The 21,214-nt window shown below is 45.3% G+C and overlaps 1 protein-coding gene across 5 annotated transcripts in view; it reads right to left on the reverse strand.

Moving 5' to 3' along the window:
• DNAH17 (dynein axonemal heavy chain 17) overlaps positions 1–21,214 on the reverse strand; it is a 279,399-nt gene that overhangs the window by 117,737 nt on the left and 140,448 nt on the right. For 4 of the 5 annotated variants that reach the window (XM_053296349.1, XM_053296348.1, XM_053296346.1 and 1 more), the window contains exons 37-44: positions 16,780–16,884; positions 14,120–14,277; positions 13,516–13,654; positions 12,814–13,041; positions 12,326–12,463; positions 4,864–4,996; positions 3,840–3,967; positions 3,604–3,752 (exon numbers count right to left, since the gene is read on the reverse strand). In XM_053296349.1, the coding sequence (XP_053152324.1) occupies positions 3,604–3,752; positions 3,840–3,967; positions 4,864–4,996; positions 12,326–12,463; positions 12,814–13,041; positions 13,516–13,654; positions 14,120–14,277; positions 16,780–16,884 (1,178 nt within the window). Of the gene's footprint in view, positions 1–3,603; positions 3,753–3,839; positions 3,968–4,863; positions 4,997–9,942; positions 9,962–12,325; positions 12,464–12,813; positions 13,042–13,515; positions 13,655–14,119; positions 14,278–16,779; positions 16,885–21,214 lie in introns of those variants that run through there. The other variant, XM_053296351.1, reaches the window with a different exon arrangement.

A 21,214-nucleotide genomic window follows, 5' to 3' on the forward strand; every position in this document is an offset into this window, starting at 1 on the left:
TTACAGGTAAGCAACCTGCAGTTCTTCTAAGTGGTCTCTGTCCATCACACAGATGGGCGTATAGCAAGCTCCAGAACCATGGAGGAGGGGCAGAGCCCGAGACATTAAGGCACTCTCAAAACAACCTAGATCAATAGAGAGAAGAGGCACATGGTTGGAAGACACAAAATCTTATTGAAACCCAACAACAGATTCAGCAGCAAAACCAACATGCGCAACCCAAAACATACAGGAATGGAGCAGTTAACCAAAAAATGCCTGTAAAACTAACTTCCCAAAGGCGGTATCCTGGTGAGCCCTAACATCCAAGGCATAATGAATCTTATGAAGGAGAGGCTCAAGTAGCCACCTGACAGATCGATTCCAGCGGGAGACCCCTGTCAGAGGAGAGGAGAAGAGAGCTGGTCTTGTGGTAGCAAGCATGACTTGTCCCCATAGCTAAGCAGGGTCTGCTCTGGTTACATATGAATGGGAGACTTGATGTGTGAGCACTGCAAGATATTCCCCTCAGGGGATGGAGGGGCTCTGGGAAGAGCAGAAGGTTTCAAGTTCCCTCCCTGGCTTCTACAAGATAGGGCTGAGAGAGATTCCTGCCTGCAGCCTTGGAGAAGCCACTGCCAGTCTGTGAAGACAATACTGAGCTAGATAGACCAATGGTCTGACTCAGTATATGGCAGTTTCCTAAGTTCCTATGTTCCTAAATGCAGTGGAAGTGGCTACTGCTCTGGTCGAATGAGCTTGCAGTGAACTTGGGGGAGTCCATCCAGCCAACTGGTAGGCCAATTTGATGGCCTGCACAATCCAAGAAAAGATGGAGTGGGAGGAAGCCCTACAGCCCTTATGGGGCACTTCATAAGTTACAAATAAGACTACAGAGGTTCTGAAGGGCTTAGTTTGATGAACGCAAAAGGCAAGAGCTCTTCTGACATCTAGGATATGCCATCTACGTTCTAAGTCTGTGGAGGAAGCGGGAAAGAAAACCGGCAATGAAATAGGTTAGGGCCTGTGAAAGGAGGACACTATCTTGGGAAGGAATGACACTTCAACCCGAAACACAACTTTTTCTTTTTGACATAATAGAAATGGGGGATCACATTGTAATGCCCTCAGTTCCCCCACCCTCCTGGCTGATGTGATAGCGACAAGGAAAAACCTCCCTCTATGATGGGTGGCTGCCCTCTCCTGATGTCGATAGGGAGAGCCCAACCATGAATGATAACACCTTCTGGGTGTTCTGGATCTCTCCCTATAGCCTCGCTTCCTATAGCCCCGTTCAGAACACCACTAAGCATCCTCTCCATAGGTGCCCTGATAGCATCCCATATATTCACTCCCCTCAGGGTCACTCTCATCTGTCAGGTCATAATTGTATGATGGGTAATATCTGACAGAGTGGTATGGGGAGGAAGCTTGTCCTCTTGGCTTGTAAGCATAGGGATCACTGTCTTCCCCAGAGTCTGCAGACTGCCAATGTTCTGATCCTGACTCCAAAGGACCGTATTCATAGGCAGGAATGCTGCCGGCAGGCACGCTTTAACTTGCAGTTGGCGGTGAATAAGAGCAAGGGTTTTTTCTGACTGTAGCCCATCTGCCCCGATCAGGGACCGAGGAGAGACCCCCAGCGGTCTAGAGGCTCCTTGCTGCTCTGGTTTCTGACGGTCCTGACTAGCTTTACTATGTTTCTTTTTACTCCTATGCTTTGCCAGCTCCGTGGAAGGCTCTGAGTGCTGCTTCGGGACGGGAGCCTTCTGCACATGTACAGCCTCAGGAATTTCCGATACCCGGCTCTTCAATGTCGGCACCGACTTCGCCTTCAGAGCAGAGGTAGCCCTGGCCTTATCTTTCTTCTTTTTGTGCTTCTTGTGGCTGTGGGAGGGGTGTTGGCATTCAGAAGTGTCAGAGGGACCCGCTGGGGTCGAGGTCTCAGTTGGGATGGCACAGAGCACCGGAGTCACCTCAGGGGCTTTCTGTAGCACTGTCAGGGCGACCAGTACATTGGAGGCAGAGGAAGTCCCCGTGGGAGTCCCCGGTCCTCCTGGTGGCAGAGCTACTACCACAGATGACACAGCCCAGTTGGTATGGCTGAGCGTAGATTCACTGTCAGATTGTTCCATAGCATCTGCTGATAGGGCCCGTTCCCACATAAGTAAGTGTACTCGGGATGCCCTGTTCCTTCTTGCCTGCTTTGAAAATTTTTGGCAGTGGGAGCAGGACACAGTTACATGAGATCCCCCCAGGCAGAATAAGCACAGTTTATGACTGTCCAAAGATGGAAAGGCAGAGTGGCACTTTTGACAAGGTTTGAAGGCCAATACACCAGCCATACAGTGCGTTGAGTCTCCTCAGCATTTGCCTCAGTAAGAGAAGCGAGTGGGGACACTGATCACGAATAAAAGAAAAAATGCAAAATGATAAAGGTAGAAATATGGTAAAGAAGGGCAGAAAGAATAAACCTTAAATTAAATTATTAACTCTGACAGAAAAACCTGTGAGGTGTCCTAAGATGTTTCTTCTTCAGCAGACGAAAAAGAACTGAGGAGGAGGGTGAGGGACACGTGACTAAGGCGTACAGAGGTGGAGCCTAGCTGTCTATCTTAAGAAAGAAAGAAAGAAAGAAAGAAAGAAAGAAAGAAAGAAAGAAAGAAAGAAAGAAAGAAAGAAAGAAAGATCAGCTTGTGAGGGTTTGAGATGCTTCTCACGCTGTGTGGAAACTCATCTGGACAGAGACCACTTAGAAGAACACACATTTCACGGCTTCCCCAATTGTTGCTTAGATATCACAGAGCCATTTTCTAATTTATCTATTAGAGAAGAGCATTTTATATTGCCCAGTAAGCTCTGTGTTAAAGTAGCACATGAGCATCTTAATGCATAACGAGCAGTTACGCAGTAGACCTGTCATGACAGAATCTTGGGTTCTCATTGTGTAAAGCAGGGTTTCTCAACATGTGGGTCCCCAGATGTTCTTGGACTTCAACTCCCATAATCCCCAGCCCCAGTGGCCTTTGGTTGGGAATTATGGGAGTTGAAGTCCAATTACATCTGGGGACCCACACGTTGAGAATCCCTGGTGTAAATTATGCTGATAGCTCATTTATGGTAAAATAAGGCATCAGCAGTTCCCTTATGTTTCAGAACAAGAAAATATGTTTGAAAAGGAAAATAAGTAGCAGTGAAATAATATGATCCAGTGGCTACAGTGATGGGTTTGGTTATAGGTTCAAATCTCTGCCTGTGAACTAATGGAGTGATCTTGTGTAAGCCATAACCTTTCATCATAAATTTCCTATTTATAAAATAGGCTCATGGATGACAACTAATAAGCAAAGTTATTTGCATTGGGCATAATGCTTCATAACTGGTGAAGAATATTTGGTTAATGGATAAAGATCCAGGTTGCATTGATAAAGATTCCAGTGCCCTCAGATTTCTTTCTCTCTCACACTAACTCTAAACACAAACATTGTTTAGGTTTGCCAAAATATAGGTATGCATCTGCCCCATCTATACATATAGCAAGGGGGGAAACTTTTCCATGAAGGGACATACTGTTCTTCTTGGCAATACAGGACACTGATATACTGAAAGTGGACTAGAACTCACGGATTCCAGCCAAGGTCAGCAGGGTTAATGTACAGGATTCCTGCTCTGGACACTGTGGCAGGTGTTGCTGTCCTTAGGTGGCTGATTTCAAACACAAGCCTCATAGTGGGATTTAGTGGGATTCGCTCATTGCTCGCTAGGGTGAGGACCTGGCAGGGAGACAAATTAGCATGATGCGACTTCCTCATCTAGCAGAAGCAGATGCCAATGGAAGTGAAAGGGAGATCATCACCTACCTTGTTGTCATCCATCACAGTATTCAAAGACTCAATCCACATTGGATCAATGTCTCCATCCAGAACAATCCATTTGGGACCACGATGAGTTATATTAGCCAGATCTCGCATGATAGTTGAAAACAAGCCTGGGCAGAATAGAGAGTTATATTGCATTTTATTGCCTGCAGCTGTACTAGAATTTCCAAATATGAGGCTGCCTTATATTGAGTCAGAGCATTGGTCCATCCTTAACCCAATACGGTTTACTCTGACCAAGAAAGAAGCATTTTAGAAACACAGCTGGATTTGTAAAAAATTTTTTACAACAGAATAGGGTTTTCTCCTGCTGAGATGTACATTTCTGGGGCTGGCTTACACAGAGTTAAGGTTGGGTGGTGAGACAGCCCAGCTGTGGTCAAGGTAGATGGGCACAGGTAAAGGTCATTTTAAGTAGAGGAATTCACCTCAGGGAAAATCAAGGTGCTTTCCTTGGAATAACTAGCAGAAGTCTGAAGATTCAGTTTGAGCCAGTAACTTTCATACAGAGGCAGTGATGTCTTCTTTGCTTAACAGTTTTATTCTAAATCAGTGTAAAGGATTTAGGAACAAGTATAAAGAAAATATATTTTTTGTTTTACTTGTGGGGGAGGGACAAAAGCTTTCAGATGGCAATATTTTTATAATCCTATATAAAAGCAATTTTAAAATATCAAATCAGAATTTCTGGTAATTTCATTTCCCAATATGAAAATATATCCAAGCTCTGAAAAAGCCATAATGCTGGTAGGAAAATAAAATCTAATTATTAGTTGAAATTTCATGTAATAGAAACATTTTGACCATGCTGTTGCTGTGGGGATGTTTTCTGGAGGAAAAACTACAAAGGAATAACCTTTTCATATTTATAGTAATGTATAACCCCCTTTTGGGTGGATATGCTGCTGTTTGGATGTTTATACCACCACAGTTTCTGGGCAGAATAATCTGAAGGCAGCTCCTTTGTTTTGTAAAGGCACTTCAAGAAGGGGAATCTGTTTCCTACCATCTTTCCATTCTCTTGTAGCCGGATTAATGATTCCAAACAGTTCATCGCAGGTTACAGCTTTAGGGTCAAGATCAATGGCTACAGGCTTTCTTTTCATAAGTTTGTATGTTTTATTCAGAGATTTCAGCACCTGCCAAGAAAAAGACTGGGAGCTGTTTTTCTTTCATTGTTTCTATATTCCTGGAAAATATAAGGACGCATTTGGGCTGTTCTCACGACTAAAAGTAACGTACAAGCTGTCTCCAACCTTAGTGCTGGAGCTGGGTGTGCTCCTGATATTTGGTTGTGTGTGAGATAAAAGTAAGGTTGGAGGTGAGGTGCTTGCTCGTCTGTCAAGCCCCAGCTGGGTAGGGGGATTTTTTCTACTACTCTCTAGGGATGTGCACGGAACTACACTGGGTGGCTCGATGGTGGCGGGGTGTTGCACTTTAAGGGCAGGGGAGGGTACACTTACCCCTCCCTCCGCTTTCCCCCTGCGGCGCCAGGTATATCTCAAGTCCTGTGGGGCAGCAGTGTACTCTCCTGCCACCGTGTTAGCTCTTCGGCCAGAAGTGGCCGGAAGTAGCTGGTGTGCATGCGCCCGCTGGGCGTGAGTGTGCACACGTCGTGAGTGCTCACGCCCACCGTGTACACACACGCCAGCGACTTCTGGCCATTTCCAGCTGAAGAGCAAACGGGTCGGCAGGGAAGTATGCTGCTGTCCCGTAGGACTTGAGAAATAACAGGCGTCAGTGAGAGAAAAGCAGAGGGAGGGCTAAGTGCACCCTCCCCCGTCCTTAAAGTGCGCCCCCCCCGCCACCTTCAAACTCCAAACCACCCGGTTCTCAAACCTATTCGGAGGCTCATAAAAGGGCCTCTGAACAGGTTCATGCACATCCCTACTACCCTCACTAAAAAGCTGGGGATAGAATCTGGGTAGCATGTGCTTGTTCTGCCTAGCTGGGGCTTGACAGAGGAGCAAACTCTCCACTTCCACCCTTACTTCTATCTATTTCTCTGTATCAATCTAATCAAGAAATGGCATAACTTCCCTAAATGCCTGCCTAGAGGCGGTAATGTGCTGGATGACGGATAACAAACTGGTTGAATCCATGTAAGATGGAGGTACTGACTGTGGGGGGTTGGGACCCAAGAGATGGTTTAGAACTGCCTGTTCTGGATGGGGTTACACTTCCCCTGAAAGATCAGGTACATAGCTTGGGAGTGCACTCTATGTGGGGCTGCCTTTGTACATAGTTAGAAACTACAATTGGTACAGAATGCAGCAGCCAGACTGGTCTCTGAATCAGCTTGAAGGGACTATATAAAAACTGATTGTAAAAGAACTGCACTGGTTGATAATAATAATATGATAATAATCATTATCATCATCTTCATCATCAACAACAACAAATGTTTAAAACATACAAGAAAGCACATAACACATTAAATCATAACAGACAAAAATAGGCAAAAAGGAAATACAAAATATAATACAAAGCAGCTTAAAAACTCATTTTAGAATTACTTAAACATCAGAACAAATCTGAAAACCCAAATTTAAAAACCTGAATTTAAAAGGCCTGTGTGAATATAAAGGTCTTTACCTGGCGTCTAAAAAAACAAAAGGATGAAGCCAGGTGAACCACACTGGGGAGGCTATTCCATAAATGGGGTGCAACCACCGAAAACGTTTCTGAGTGAAATACAAAGTGCTGGTTATTACCTATAAAGCCCTCAATGGCTTGCGTCCAGGGTACTCAAGAGAGCACCTTCTCTGTCATGAACCCTGTCGCCTATTAAGATCATCTGGAGAGGTCTGGTAATTGTTGCCGCCAGCTTGTTTGGTGGCGATTTGGGACCAGGTTTTTCTCAGTGGCTGTCCTGGGGCTTTGGAATATGCTCCCTGATGAAATAAGAGCATCCCCTTCTCTGTTTGCTTTTACAAATATCCTCAAGACGCATCTGTTTTATCAGGCTTTTAACTGAAATTCATTTTAAACTGTTTAATTTGTTTTTATCTCATGAGATGATTTTAACTTTTTATTCTGTGAAATTGTTTTGTTTTTACTCAGTTTTATATTTGTTGTGTTTTGAATTGTGTACACTGCCTAGAGATGCATATATCAGGCAGCATATGAATATGATGAATACAATAAATGAATGAATGAAGCTATTGTTGGATTCTTCAGGGGTGTGGAAACTCTGGTTGGCCCACAACAACCAGGAGAAACTTAGTCTGTTGCTAACAACTACTTTTAACTTTTCTAATACAAAACGGGCAATGTCTTTTGCTTAGCTTTGTCTTGGGACTTGGGCTTCGACTGCTGGCTCTTTTGGTGTTGATGGAAAGAATGTCTGCCAAAAGACCTGGAACCTCTATGGTAATTGCCCTGATCTTGAGTTGAGCGAGCTTGGTACCTTTGCTTGAAAGCCTCTGCTGTTAAGAGGCCTGCTGAGACGGGGTAAAGGTCTTTGCGACGTAATGCGACTTTTTCAGCTTTTCCATAGTCTTGTCTGTGTCTTTAGAAAAGAGGCCCTCTCTGTCAAAAGGAAGATTTTAAATCTTCTCTTTCATCTTTTGCAGTCGAGCATGATAGACCCAGCCAATACCTTCAATTCAGTTTCGGTTAGATGCTTGGTGGTACTCAACTACTGCCTCGTGAGGTCCCCAGATTTCGACTAGGTGGTCATGAACCTGCCTTTAAAGGGTTCAGGCAGAGCAGAGGCCTCTTCTTTCAAGCCATCCCATAGAGTTTGTTGATACTTGGCTATACAGGCCAAGTAATTGGCCACTTTTAATGAAAGAGAGCCCGCAGAGTAGAGTCGCAATGCCATGGAATCCAACTTACAGCCCTCCTTGTCGACAGGGGCTGAGTGGATCCACGTAGATTTTGCTTGTAGTGCATAACCCACCACTAAAGAGTTGGGTGCCAGGTGCTTGAACAGAAAAGAAAAAGATGTTTCTTGAACTCTGTACAGGTTCTCTACCTTCTGGCAAGGAAGGGTCAAAGTTACTGGAGTCAATTACACTGCCTTGGAAGCAGCCACTAACGAAGGGAGCATCGGCAAGACAGTGGGATGAGTTACAGATGATGAAGCCAGAAAGCTGTAAACTGGGTCTATGACAGTCTGTTCTGCAGGAGGAGTTTCCAGACCCAAAGTTCTCACCATCTCCTGGATCTGTACCCGGTAAGACTTGGTATCCTCAGAAGGGGAATCTGAGGGCCGAAAACCCACAGTGTCCTCAGGCAAAGTAACCAGAGGCACCTCAGATACATTAGACTCTGGGTCAGATGGATACATAGACTCATCATCAGAATCAGGAGTCTGTGCAACAGGGGCCCTCGGCGGAGGGTGAGATGGTGTCACAGGCTCAGAAAGAGCTGGCCATCTAGGAATAGGAGCATCCAACGGAATAGGTGAAATTGGCCATTCTGGGAGTTCCAGAAGCACTGAAACAGGTGACAAAGGCAGCACCGGAGTGGGTGGCAGTGCTCGAGGTAGTGGTGTGGCAGGCCAAAGAGAAGCAAGTGGTAATGCAGGTTTTTTGAAAAGGTCAACAGGTGGGACACTCAAGAGTCAAGGGTCAGGGATATCCCCTCTGAGACACATTGCCTTCCACAGCCTGTATTCTTGAAAGTCGTAAGGCAAGTCTGGTGAGTTGTACATAGAACGTGAACAGATAACATTCCCTGGCCCTGAGGTGTGCTGAATCCAAAGCCCCTGGAGAGCTATGGTGCTCCAAGGGGTCAGCAGGGACATGTGATGTAGAGCAATGGAGCCTTTTTCTCCAAGGAGCAACTGAGGGACACACTGGGGTAGTGGTGGCAAGACCACCCGTTGGGGTTTTGGGGACTGGAGCTGGAGTTTGCAGTTCATCCCCCATCAAGTCCCTGAGAGATCAGAAAGCCCTTAAAGGTGGCGTCAGAGGGAGCAGAACTAGTGGACCCTAAGAGGCGTACCAACTCCTCTCTGAGCAGAGTTCGCAAAGTGGGCGACTCCAAGGATGGTGTCACTGGTATCAGTGAGCGGCGGGACAAGTGAGCTGGGGTCAACCACTGAGAAATCACAATGGGAGATGGAGGTGTTGAGTGCACTGGAGAAATCCTGTGGGTTATCGGTGTCATAGGAATCAACATCCACATTGAGACCTTAGATTATCTATGGCTTGTCGTCGACTGCAAATCTGACATCGAAGTCATCAGCCACGGGTCCCACGTCCATCTATGCTGATGCCGTTGAGACTGGTGCCAATGTCTGCTTCGGAGTCGAGGTTCTTGGCATCGAAGCGGTGTCGATCAACTTCGGAAGTCTCGAAGTCTTTGGCATCGAAGTTGACGTCGAAGGTGGTACCACAGCTCCAGATGGACATCGGGGAGAATAGGAAGTCCCAGGCTGAGCTGAGGAAGGGGACGGCATCAGGGTCTTGGACGTCGAGCTCAACGCTGACTGATTTGTCGGGCGTCGGGGCTGGAGCCGCCGAAGCTGCCGAATGCGAGCTTTTCTCCTTTTTCTTGCATGGCGCCTCAGCGCAATGGTGACCATGTTTATGGAACCATTCTCTGACCCCTTCCTGAGGCTTTTTAAAAATAGAAGGTTCCGATGTCAATGGTGTCGAAGCTGACGCTGCCAGAGCTGAGTGGCTGGGTGCCGAAATTTTAGGAGGTGAGGGAGGACTCAGTCTCGGGGTGCCCGGATGCAGAATATTTTTGTACAATGAAGCCTTAAGACAAAGATCCTGACTGGGTGAGTTTTCTTTTAAGATGCCAAAAAAACTTTATATGCACTAGTATTGTGCAAATCCCCTAGGCACAGAAGACAGTCAGAGGGCCCATCGCTGGAGGGCATCATGCCCTTACAAGTTGCACATCTTAAAAAACTTTTAGAGGTAGACATGTCAGAAAACAGTCCAAGTCAGTCAGGAAATCAGAGATAAAATGCCAAAAACTGGAGGGAAAAGTCAAGCCAAGTCCAGAAAAACAGCAAGTCAGAAACCAGATAAATCAATCAAATTAGTCCAGACAGAGTCAGAATAGTCAGAAAAAAACAGTCCAAGTTAAAACTGAAAGCAATCAAAAATACAATTTTTCTTACAGGAACGAGGGAATAACCAGAGCAGAACCTTCCTGAGGCAATGCAAGCAGCAGACAAGGAGGAACTGAAGAGGGAAGCACTCTACAGCTGACTTTGCAGGCTCTGATTTCACTGCACCTTAAAGGGCCAGTGAGCGCCTAAACAGAGCTAGAGAATTCTTCCGAGATCCTCCTGCACAGGCGCAGAAGACCCAGTTGTGAGTGACCATGGATCCCTACAGAGATCAGGCAATTATTTACCTAGTCTTTATAACACACACACACACACAAAACATGGTCCTATGTGAATATTCCATGCCAGACTTGAATGCTTCATTTTTTATCAAATGAGCAATAACAGAGAAGTTTCAAGTGTTCTTAGATGAGATTGATTACTAGGGGTGTGCAAGCTGGCTCGATGCGGTTCAGATCGAGTTAAAGTGGGCCCAGGTCAGCTAGAACTGGCTCAGAACATACTGATAAAGGGGAATCCAGTAAGGATTCCCCCTTGGACCAGGGGGCTTAGCTAAAGAGAGTTGGGGTGGGAGGGGAGTTGCATTTTACCTTAAAGTTGCCACTGGTGGTGGCTTTGGCAACTGTGGGGGTGGGCAGGGGTGGAGGCAGGGACTTCCGCCATCCCTGCCAGAGCAGGCAGGCCCATTTTGAGCCTCCCTGCTCAGGTGGGGGTAGGGGGAGTCCCTGCTGCCACCGCCACAGCCAGCGGCAACAAAGGTAAAATTTAACTCCTCTTTTGCCCCAACTGCCTTTAACTAAACTTCCTGGACCCCTCTTCCCCTTTACCAGTATGCTTTTGACCCCCCACCTCTGAACTGGGCTCAGCTGAACCAAACCAGGCCCAGTTCGAGTGTGCACAAAACCGGACAGGACCCAGTTTGGGTCAAGTCCTGTTTGATTCGAGCTGAACTGGGTTTTCTGGGTTTGTGCACACCCCCGTTGATTACATTAACATATACCAATCAGCCTCAGGGTGCAGCCTGAGCTTTAGGATGAAGATTATTTTAGTGACTCTGGTTGACTATCTGCATCTAAAGATGGAGAGTTTGACCCTATTCATTCTTCTGAACCTCTCAGCAGCCTTGGCAATTGAAGCAGTTTGGAACTGGCTGGATGAGGAGGGTACCACTTTTCAATGGTTCCAGCCCAGCTCAGAAAGTGGCATTGGGTGATATCTGTTCTACACTGTGGGAATTCAACTGGCAGATGCTACAAGATTTGATCTTCGCTGCTTTTAAACATCTGTATGTGCAACCACTGAGGGAGACTGTCTGGCAATTTGGAGTGTAATTGCAATGCTGATGACACCCAACTCTATTTTTCTTTTTCATCTCATCAAACAAAGTCCAACAATCAGTTCCTTGGGCTTGGTTGTGGGTTAGATGAACAAACTGGGGCTGAATCCAGACAAGTCAGAAGGTGCTGATGATTTGACAGCCATTTAAATGAAAATGCACATACCCTGAACCATCAGGTTTGAGCCTGGTTGTGCTCCTGAAGTCTGGCACTGCTTTATTCAAAGATGCCTAGGCCGGTGTTTTTATCATCTAGATGATGTCCTCTGCAATCAATCGTCTTGGACTTGAACTTTTCTACTGTCATCCACGCCATAGATTATGGCAATGTGCTGTATATGGGGCTACCCTTGAAGATGGTTCAGAAGCTGCAGCTGGTGCAGAATTCTGCAGCCCACCTTTTAGCTAGAGCATCTATATACTTATTTCTCGTAGATGTGCCGGAAAAAATGCGTGGCGGAAGCCTCGCGAGAGTTCCTGGCAGGAGGCGGTTGGCTGGCTGGTGGACTCAGCCTTGCCAAAGGAGGCAGCTGGCCTGCGGAGAGGGAAAGCAGTGCCACCGCTGGGCCTGTCGGCGGCGAGGGAAAGTGGTGCCACTGCCAGGCTGGTGGAGAGGGAATGCGCCCACCAGGCCGGCCGGGGAGGGAAGGCCCTGGCCAGGTCTGTGGGCAGGGAAGAAAAGCACCGGGCACTACAGTGCAATGTAGTACCCTGGGTGGGGGAAGGAAAAGAAAGCAGACTGGGACTGAAGTGGAGGTGGGGGGAAGAATAGATCGGGGCTGAAGGGGGGGTGGGGGGGGAGAATAGATTGGGGCTGAAGAGAGGGAGGAGAGACCGGGAGGACTAGGGGAGCAGATGCTATGCGCCTGGGCCAACTAGTTATACTTATTCTTGCTCACTGGCACAAGCTGTCAATTAATTTTTGGACCATCCAAACTACTGGCTGTTACCATCAAAGCCCTAAATGGCCTAGGATCCATGTACCTAGTGGAGGTTTTCTCCCATATATTTGTGAACAACAACTACTAATCAAGGCTAATGTTCCGAATGGAGTCCCTAGCTTTGGAGCCATAACTGTTGGTGCAAAGCTCCCACCTGGGACTTGCCACTGCCTGCATTTCCAATCACAAACACGGAGTGCCGGACTTGGAGTAACTCTTCCAGCTGTACCACCTTCAGCACAAAACTCTCCTCAGGCTGTAGCTTGAGCTCGAGAATGGACTGTTTGATAATCTGCAAAGACAAGAAACATGCTAAAGCCCAAACCTAGATCTACTACAGTGTAGCAGGGACTGTGATTCTGGTCAGGAGGTTAGTTCCTCAGTGAGTCTCACGGCTACAAGACACTGGAAGCATGCTCTCATGTAATGTAGAGGCGCCTGCCCAGAGAGGGTTCTGTGTGTCAAAAAGGCCTTGACCACTTTCTTACCAGAGTTCTTTATGCAGGGTCCCCATGGTACTAGGATTTCTCCCATTGAATTATGAGAAAACGGGGGCCAGACACCTAAAGCTCTGATTATACTGCTAAATAACAGCATTTTGCATTCTAGCGCATTGCTTTAAACTCACAGGAGTAGATTCACCTTTTCAAAGTTTAGGTCACGCTTCCGAGGGACGTCTAGTGCTGGGAAAAGGTCTCCAATGAGTCCCATGAACACAGGCAAGTCATCTGTCACAATCTTGGGGATGTTAAAGTCTCGCAAAGCTCTCATGAGGACCTGGTCTTCAGCCCGGCCCGGGTCTCCTCTCTTCAGTGAACCAGCCACCACCAACACAGACTTGATAGCTCTCAACCCCCAGTCATAGTGATCCTGTCAGATAGTGACATTATCTTAGCATTGCAGATGAATATAAGGGCGTTGTTTAAAGCAAGAAAAGAAAGGCACATCAAGACATTCCAAACTGAAAAGGAGTGTTTATATTCCCTAGAAGCGAGTGTGTTAGCATGGATATACTCTGTTGTCAAAGGCTTTAATGGCACCCTGGTGGTCTTTCACAAGCCATAAGGCATTGGATTGTCTTTGCAGAATGAGGTGAGGTATTGAGGTCAATGGCACGAGACAGCAGCAGTCAACTGGGGCTTTTTTATTCCAGTCATCTACATCTGTACCTTACTTTCCTGCTGGGTTTCTGTATTAGCATTATTAGAGGATGGAACACAGCATGGCACCTCGGGGTGAAATACAGTTGCTTAAATGGCTTTCAAAAAACTATGTCAATATATTCCTACAAACTCTTCATTAATATTCTGGGTCAGCTAGGCCTGGGGAACAATGTTAAATTACCTGCTTTGAAAGCAACTCTTTACACAGTGTATAGAGTGTAATGAACTTCCGAGCTAGAAGCCTGGCATCAAGGAAACCTTCAGCAACAAGCATGATTTCACAGATAAGCTCAAAATCAGGAACCACCATTGCACAAGGCCTAAAAGAGGACAAGTTAGACAATTAATATCTAGTATAATTACATTGCAGAGACAACTGCCAAACTTAACATAAGGCTGCAGTGAATATGCACTGTAAATGTCAGATTCAATTAATTTCAAATGCTTAGACTGAAAGCTCAGAATGAATTCACCCCATTTACACTAGTTCATGTTTTGTTTTTACTTGCCACACAATCTATCCTGAGAACCAGAAATCCAAATCCAGTTTTACAGTCTATGAAAGTAGCCAGTATTCATGTATATTATGCAAAACAGAAAATAGTTCTTCCCTCTCTACCTTTTCCAAATCCAGTCATGATTTCCTTTATTTGCGCCTATTCTCCTAGAGCTGGAATGAACCAAGAAACCTATATTTTCATCCTTTTCCCACACAGAAGATCATACAGTATCTTGATCATCTATTACCTGCTAATGTTTCCTGAACAGAACCTTTAAGTTAATACCTGAATAAGGCTTTCAAATTTTCAGGCAGCTCAGTACGGCCTGCATATCCAGGATTCATAGTAATAAACATTCCAACAGTTGATATAAGAGAGATCATCTCTCCAAGAAAGTTGAATGTCTTCTTTTTGGCTCGAATTGCATCTTGAACACACTTAACCTAAACAATGAACAGAAAGCCCAAAGGCATATTTATGTGAGATCTGCAGTAAAATATGAACTACAGGGCTTACAGGTAGCTTTATACAAACATCTAAAGAGTATACTTCTTTACCATTTGCAACAGATGGAACCTACGGTGTGTCAGGTGATTCAGAAGATAACTGGACATTTGAGTTCACACATCCAACTCCCAGCATACCCTACAGATAATCTTAATCTAGTATGTCAGGGATTTCCTCATCTATTGGGGGTAGACAGCTCCAATAAGATGTTGTCTGTCTCAATTTTTAGAGGAAATATATTGGGGAAGGCTGTCCACCACTGAGCAGGGAGAACAGAATGTTTTTGGAATTCTAGACAAGGCAATGCACAATAATAAATTTGGGAGAAAGTTACAATTAATGCATTCAACAAAGGCTATCCACAACCTGGGCATTTTCCACACAGGGCTTTTAGCTTGCCTCTCCTCTGGAACAGAGGGTGTACATTCACATATCGGCCAGATTTACCCTGACATCCCTGCAAGCTATTGGGGAGCACTTCACACATGATTTGGGTTTTTCATTGTGTGTTAGAGTATAGCCCAATTTATGTCCAGGGTAAAAAAAAATCCACTTTTTGTGTAGGTTTTTTGGGGCAACTTTGAACTCACAGTAAAACCTTGCAGTAAACTTGCAGTAAAGCCTGCTGTGTGAAAAATGCCCAGGGGAAGGGTTGCTTTTCACAAATGCATTTGCAAGTTGTGAAAAACACTCTTCCTTCAGCATTTTTTTGGGGAATTGGGCTACAAATATCCACACAGAGGGAGGGAAGAAAGCATTGCCTGACTGTGAACTGGCTTCATAATGTTGTCCCATTGTCAAATCTGATTGACTATATGGCTTTGGCCTGAAGTCTAGTGCTTCCTGCCCACAACTGGAATTGTCTTCATGACATTGTCACATAGCCAACTTTAGCTACCTGGCATTGTTGTTGCATCATCATTGACTATGTGAGCTTTGATTGTTTGGGTTCATGTAGTCAGTGGCTGACATTCTGCAAAGTGTTAGAACTGCATTAACAAGGGCTGCAGTGCACAACCCTTCAGGACATATTTCTGAAGTCAAATAGTCCTTTTGGAGGGAGAAGCAAAAATCCCTTCTCCATCCCCTCAGTACAGGTTTCGCTGCTTGGCAACATGCTGTGCTGAGCCCCTTGCAACCTGCTCCAAGGACACAGCACCTGTTGACGCTGTTTTAGCACTCTGCAGATTATCAGCCACTTTGAATAAGCTTTGCTTTTAAAAAACAAAGCAGCTGCCAATTGTCCTGAATGAAAGAAAGAATGAGCAGGTGAGGGGAGGGAGCTACCTGGGAGACATTTTGACCTTCTGAAAGACCATGATGCCACCCTACACTCAGCATCTGAAGCTATCTGTAGCTCCTATGGTTGTCAGTAGACAAGGTCTATTTTTGTATTTATTTATTTTTTAGATATTAAGCTTGATTTAAAATGACAAGTGACAGGCTGCTCTAGACTGGCTTGACAACAAATATGTGAACAACATAGGGAGGCTGTTCTCACAAGCAGTCAAACCTGATCCCGGAGGTGCTGTGGCGCCAAACCCAGTACCAAAGCCCAGCTCTTAGCTGAGGTTAAGAGCTCAAATGCGCCCTTAACCCGGCTTCTGGGATTGTGTGTCAGTGTGAGCTGCTTGCAGCCCAAGCTGATACAGAGACAGGCACCTAGAGCAGGGATTCTCAACATTGGGTCTCCAGATGTTATTTGACTTCAACTCCCATAATCCCCAACCAAAGGCCACTGGGGCTGGGGATTATGGGAGTTGAAGTCAACTAATATCTGGGGACCCAACGTTGAGAATCCCTGACCTAGAGTATCCATCCCCTGGGTGAATCCCCGCTCGGGGGAATCCCTTGGGGGAACCCCCTTGGTGTGCGGTGCACTGTGGGATACCTGGAGGTCTGGATAACAAGTCCTAACCTCAGAGCAATCCACTCTGCTCTGCACTGCATGGAGCAGCGGGGATTGTGTGGGAGCGCAGAGCACGCTCCCACCAAGGTCAAGATGCTCATGGGGGGGGGGTGGAGGCAAGTTTTGCAAAGCCTTCCCCGCACCCACCCGCCCAGTTAGTTGTGTGAATAGTCCCAGGTTTTGTTACAGATAATAAAACAGATTCAGCTACTGGCAGGTGTTCCCTACTTACACATGAAGTTGATTATATACAGGATGGACTCTGCCTGCTCCCTGGGCTGCCCACAGCACTTCTATTTTGCAGCAGAGGCAGGGAGTAGCTATTGGGGTTGGAGATGGAAGAGGTCTTAGCACCACTGTGAAGACACTGTTTTTGGCTGCTGCTCTGGAGCTGGGACCATTACTTCCAAGGGACTATATGAACCGCAGGAGTGAGGGATATACATCAGGCTGAAATAATAGAGCAGGAAGCAGTATGAGGGTCCTGCTGCTGACATATAATAGCTGGACACATGTGGTGAACCCTTACCTGGACAGCAATTACTGACAGGACTTCCACTGAAATCCGATTGAATTCATCAAAACATCCCCATGCACCCGTCTGGGACAGTCCTTTGTAGATATTTCCACAAGACTAGAGATGAGAAGCATAGGCAAATGTTTAGAGAGATATCCTTTCATTCATTTAATTAATCTATTTATGTATCTCCCCAATAGCTTAAAACATAAGACACAAAAAGACACAATGTAAGATGGGGTTTGATGAGAAAAAAAGAACTGCTGTAGGAAATGAGCAGCTTATTGTGTCTTTGCATGTTAGGGCTATAATTAGTGAACGTATGCCAAGTTGGGGGGGAAAATGCAGAGCTGCGAGCTGTATGTTCCTTAAGAGTTCTGCAGTGCCTATTATTAAGTTCTATGGAGGCTTAAAATCTTAGTAAGATACTTTTAAAGCAGGGGTTTCAAACCTTGGGTCCCCAGATGTTGTTAGATCACAAGTCCCATAAGTCCATCATGAAGTAGTCCAAACATCTGGGGACCCAAGATAGGGAAATTCTGCTTTAAAGTATGAAAAACACCAGGAACATAAAGTGTAATGTAACTGTTCCTCTGAATGTGCGATTAATTGCCTCACTCTTTGCAACTGATAGTTCAAAGCAATTTACACATGAATCAGATAAGGTAAGGAGGGGTGTGGCTTGTCCTTGGATCTAATCAAATATGGGTTGCAAGGTAAAGGCAGGGTTTCCAAACCCATGTTTACCTTGTAACAGGAACAGCAGGCTTTTCCAGGGAAGATTTGGAAAGCAAGAGGGAGTGATTAATTCCTTCCTTGCCCATCTTTGTCCCCTACAGCCAGAAATAGAACGTGTGTGTGTGTGTGTGTGTGTGCTTGGAAAATAGCTTGTGGATGGGGGGACTTCTTGTGAGAATCAGCTGCAGGTAGAGGAAGGATTACACATCTCTCTTTCCATCTGTCAATTCTCTTGCAAATGCTTCCCACAAATTTCATTCACATTGGTTCTCGAATAATGGATTGGGGTGGGGCGGGGACTGTGTTGTTCTACTCTCCTACTGCATTGTTTCAAGCTGGACTATAAAGTTGGTTGAAACGTTGCTGCTCAAAAATGAGGCACGTTTTTTAAATGGGCAAATTCCCAGTGAAGATGCAAAACATGTCCAGACAGCAAAGAGGATAAGACCGACTAGGACTACTACATCAGTGCATTTTGTGTTTGGTGACAAAACGTGTATTGAAGAGAATGGCCTCTTACTAAACCAAACCGTTTTTCTAGCAGCTGGAGCAGAAGATGAGAGAAAATGACAGGAGACAGCTCAGTTGTGGGGGCTGTCTATGCAATGGTTCCCACAACTGGATGTGGTTGCACCATGGTGTGAACAAATGTTTTTATAGCACACAGAAACAACATTCACACACAGTGCAAGGGGTCAATTAGAATGACTGAAAAGATGGCTCTAGCCCTTTATTTACAGCTTCAGCAGAAATCGCACAGCACAAATGGGTAACTGGAAAAGGCAAAAATGCTATGTTTTGTTATCTGGAGCACCAAAATACTGCTTTGTTAGAGCAGGAAAAGTACTGGGATTCAGTTGGGACACTAGGAGACTCTTAACTCACTGGTCTGTGTTATATACTTGGCTAAGAATGCAGACATCAGGCTAATGTTTGTGCTGTATATTCTAAACTGTCATGCTGGCCAAGACATTTCTTCTACACTGTGCTTGCACTGGTTTCTTGATGAAAGTTCCTCCTCTGAAATGACTCATTTTCCTCCTGACTCATTTTCCATTAATATTCTCCAGAAAACCAGTGGGAAGGCTTCCCTTCCCAGTCCCTCATTCCAAAAAATGTGGTGTCAAACAAGCAAGTTCCATGATGGTTCTCATGGACACATTTGTTCTCTCTCCCCAAAAGCCTTCCATGGCCCATTCCACAGCTACAGTTGAGAGTTTGGTTGTTAGAAAACAGACTGAACCTTTTGGAAAAGCAATGTCCTGCATGTGGATTATAGATCTGGAAGATGAATAGCCCTTCCAGCCAGCAGGTGGAGCTGAAACTGAGTTGATGGATCATCTGCCAGTAGAGTTGCCATGCCACCAAACAATCCTGGGTTTCACCCGGATTTTAAGCATCTCACCCGGATTGCTTAGCCCACCTGGATTTGCCTGGATTTCAGCTTTTATTATTATTTTTTAATAAAAAAGCTCAGCTCTAGCCTTGTAGCAGCAGAGTTATGGAACAAAATGTGCAGTCACTATTCTGCTCAACCGCTGGACTTGGTAGCACAGGAGGCTAGCAGGGAGGGGTTCACAAGTACAGTAATCCCCTGAGGAATTGTCTTTGTTTTTTTTAATCAGCAAGGGATCTCTTGATTGAGAGGATAGTTTGCCTTTGCAAAGTCTGCAGTTGAGAGGATAGTTTGCCTTTGATGTAAATCACTGACTGCCTACCAATAACAACAAATATTTATATTCTGCTTTTCAACAAAAGGTTCCAGAGTGGTTTACAAAGAGAAATAATAAATAAATAAGATGCATCTCTGTCCACAAGGGGTTCACAATCTAAAAAGAAACATAAGATAGACAGCAGCAACAGTCACTGGAGGTACTGTGCTGGGGATGGATAGGGCCAGTTACTCTCCCCCTGCTAAATAAATAGAAACCATGTTTAAAAGGTGCCTCTTTGCCCAGTTAGCAGGCTGTGTATTGTAATGTTTAAGGATTTTCTTGGCTTTATGTTCAGTGCAAGCCTACTTAGAAGTAAGCACCATTGGTTTCAATCAGATCTTCTCTCAAACAAGTGTGTACAGAATTGCAGCCTTAATTAAAAAGCTGTGCATTTTTTAAAATCTATTGCTGCTGTTAATATGTCAAGGAAAATGGTCAGGCAAAGATATCTTCCCCAACTATTGTTGGTAGATATCCAGAATAAATACAAGTCAACTGGAAAGTGCAGCTGCTAATTTGCATATGCAAAATTGATTTCAAGCCAATTTGCATAATATGTAAATTAGGCACCTGGATTTGGAAAGCCAGAATATGGCAACCCTATCTGCTAGCTGGAATGATTTTCTGTTCTTGTTCTCTGCTTCAGATGATGTGACTTCCTATCTTATGATAACATCCTGTTGTCTCTGCCCCCTTAGTACTGTGCAATATGATGCTGCAAGGCAGTTTCCAGTTGTTTATTATAGCAGTAAAAGATTCCAAAGCAACTCAGCTCTTTGTGGCTGGCTGATTTGCTAACACTGCTAACAGCCTTTGCCTATTTCCTCATCAAAACAAAGTTCTCACAATATGTGGCAAAGCCAGCTCCTCCATCTCCGAATAAACAAGATTCTGGAATCCATAGGAAAAGTTCCCCTTCATATCACACTTCTCAACATATAACAGCATGTAGTTTTTCTAAAATGATATTTTAATCAAACTTCCAAGCAACCTGAAATAATGAGGATGAGGATGAGAAGGGCTGGGATGTGCTGATTTCTCTGTTGAACTGCACAACCTTGCCTTGAATGGATTTGACCTTATGTCCGATGAGCCAGACTGAGGAGAGGGCCATAGCTCAGTGGTAGAATATCTGCTTTGTATTCAGAAGGTCCCTGGTTCAAGCACTGGTTTCTCTGCACAAGGCTGGAAAAGACCACGGCCTGAAACTCTGGCAAGCTGCTGCCAATCCATGTAAACAGCATTGGGTTACATAAGGCAGCTTCATATGTTCACGGGAACTCTACTGTTATGTTCCTATCCTCATTTTAGCAGCTATTTCCTATTGCCATCCCGTCCTTTCTAGGAAATGATCCTCCTTCCTTTCATATGACTTGCTTAGTATGCGGATGAAGAACTGAGCTCCTAATTTTGAAGAGGGCAAAGAGAGCTAGAAAAAACAGGTTGCTTACCTGTAACAGGTGATCTGGTAGTGATCCGTTGAATCCATAAGTAGATGGGTTCTGCGCCTGCGCAGGCACCTCTCGGGCCGACTAGGTAGCTCCTCGCGACGCCCAACCGCCCCTCTGCACGTGCTACTGATCACTACTTATACTGGGCGGTGGGCGTCTTCCGTTAGTTTTCTGTGCAGACCACTTTGTAATCTGCTTCCCAATGTTCTGTCTGAGCCTCATACTTCTGCAGTGGGGTTGGTTTCTGGGCGGGTCTTATGGATTCAACGGATCACTACCAGATCACCTGTTACAGGTAAGCAACCTGTTTATCTGGATCGTGATCCGTTGATTCCATAAGTAGATGGGTGATTAGTTAGCTGCTCCCCTTTGGTGGCGGGTGCAGAAGGATGCCTTCTATGGCAACACCCTTTTCAAAACACTTCGCCCATATTCCGCCTGGCGCGCCATGCGGAGGTCCACTGCATAATGTTTTACAAACGGCTGCTGTGAAGACCAGGTTGCAGCCACACAGATGTCATCCATCTTAATGCCGGAAAGATG

Source organism: Hemicordylus capensis, chromosome 2 (genome assembly GCF_027244095.1).
Source record: "Hemicordylus capensis ecotype Gifberg chromosome 2, rHemCap1.1.pri, whole genome shotgun sequence".
In the NCBI taxonomy this organism is placed as follows: Eukaryota; Metazoa; Chordata; class Lepidosauria; order Squamata; family Cordylidae; genus Hemicordylus; species Hemicordylus capensis.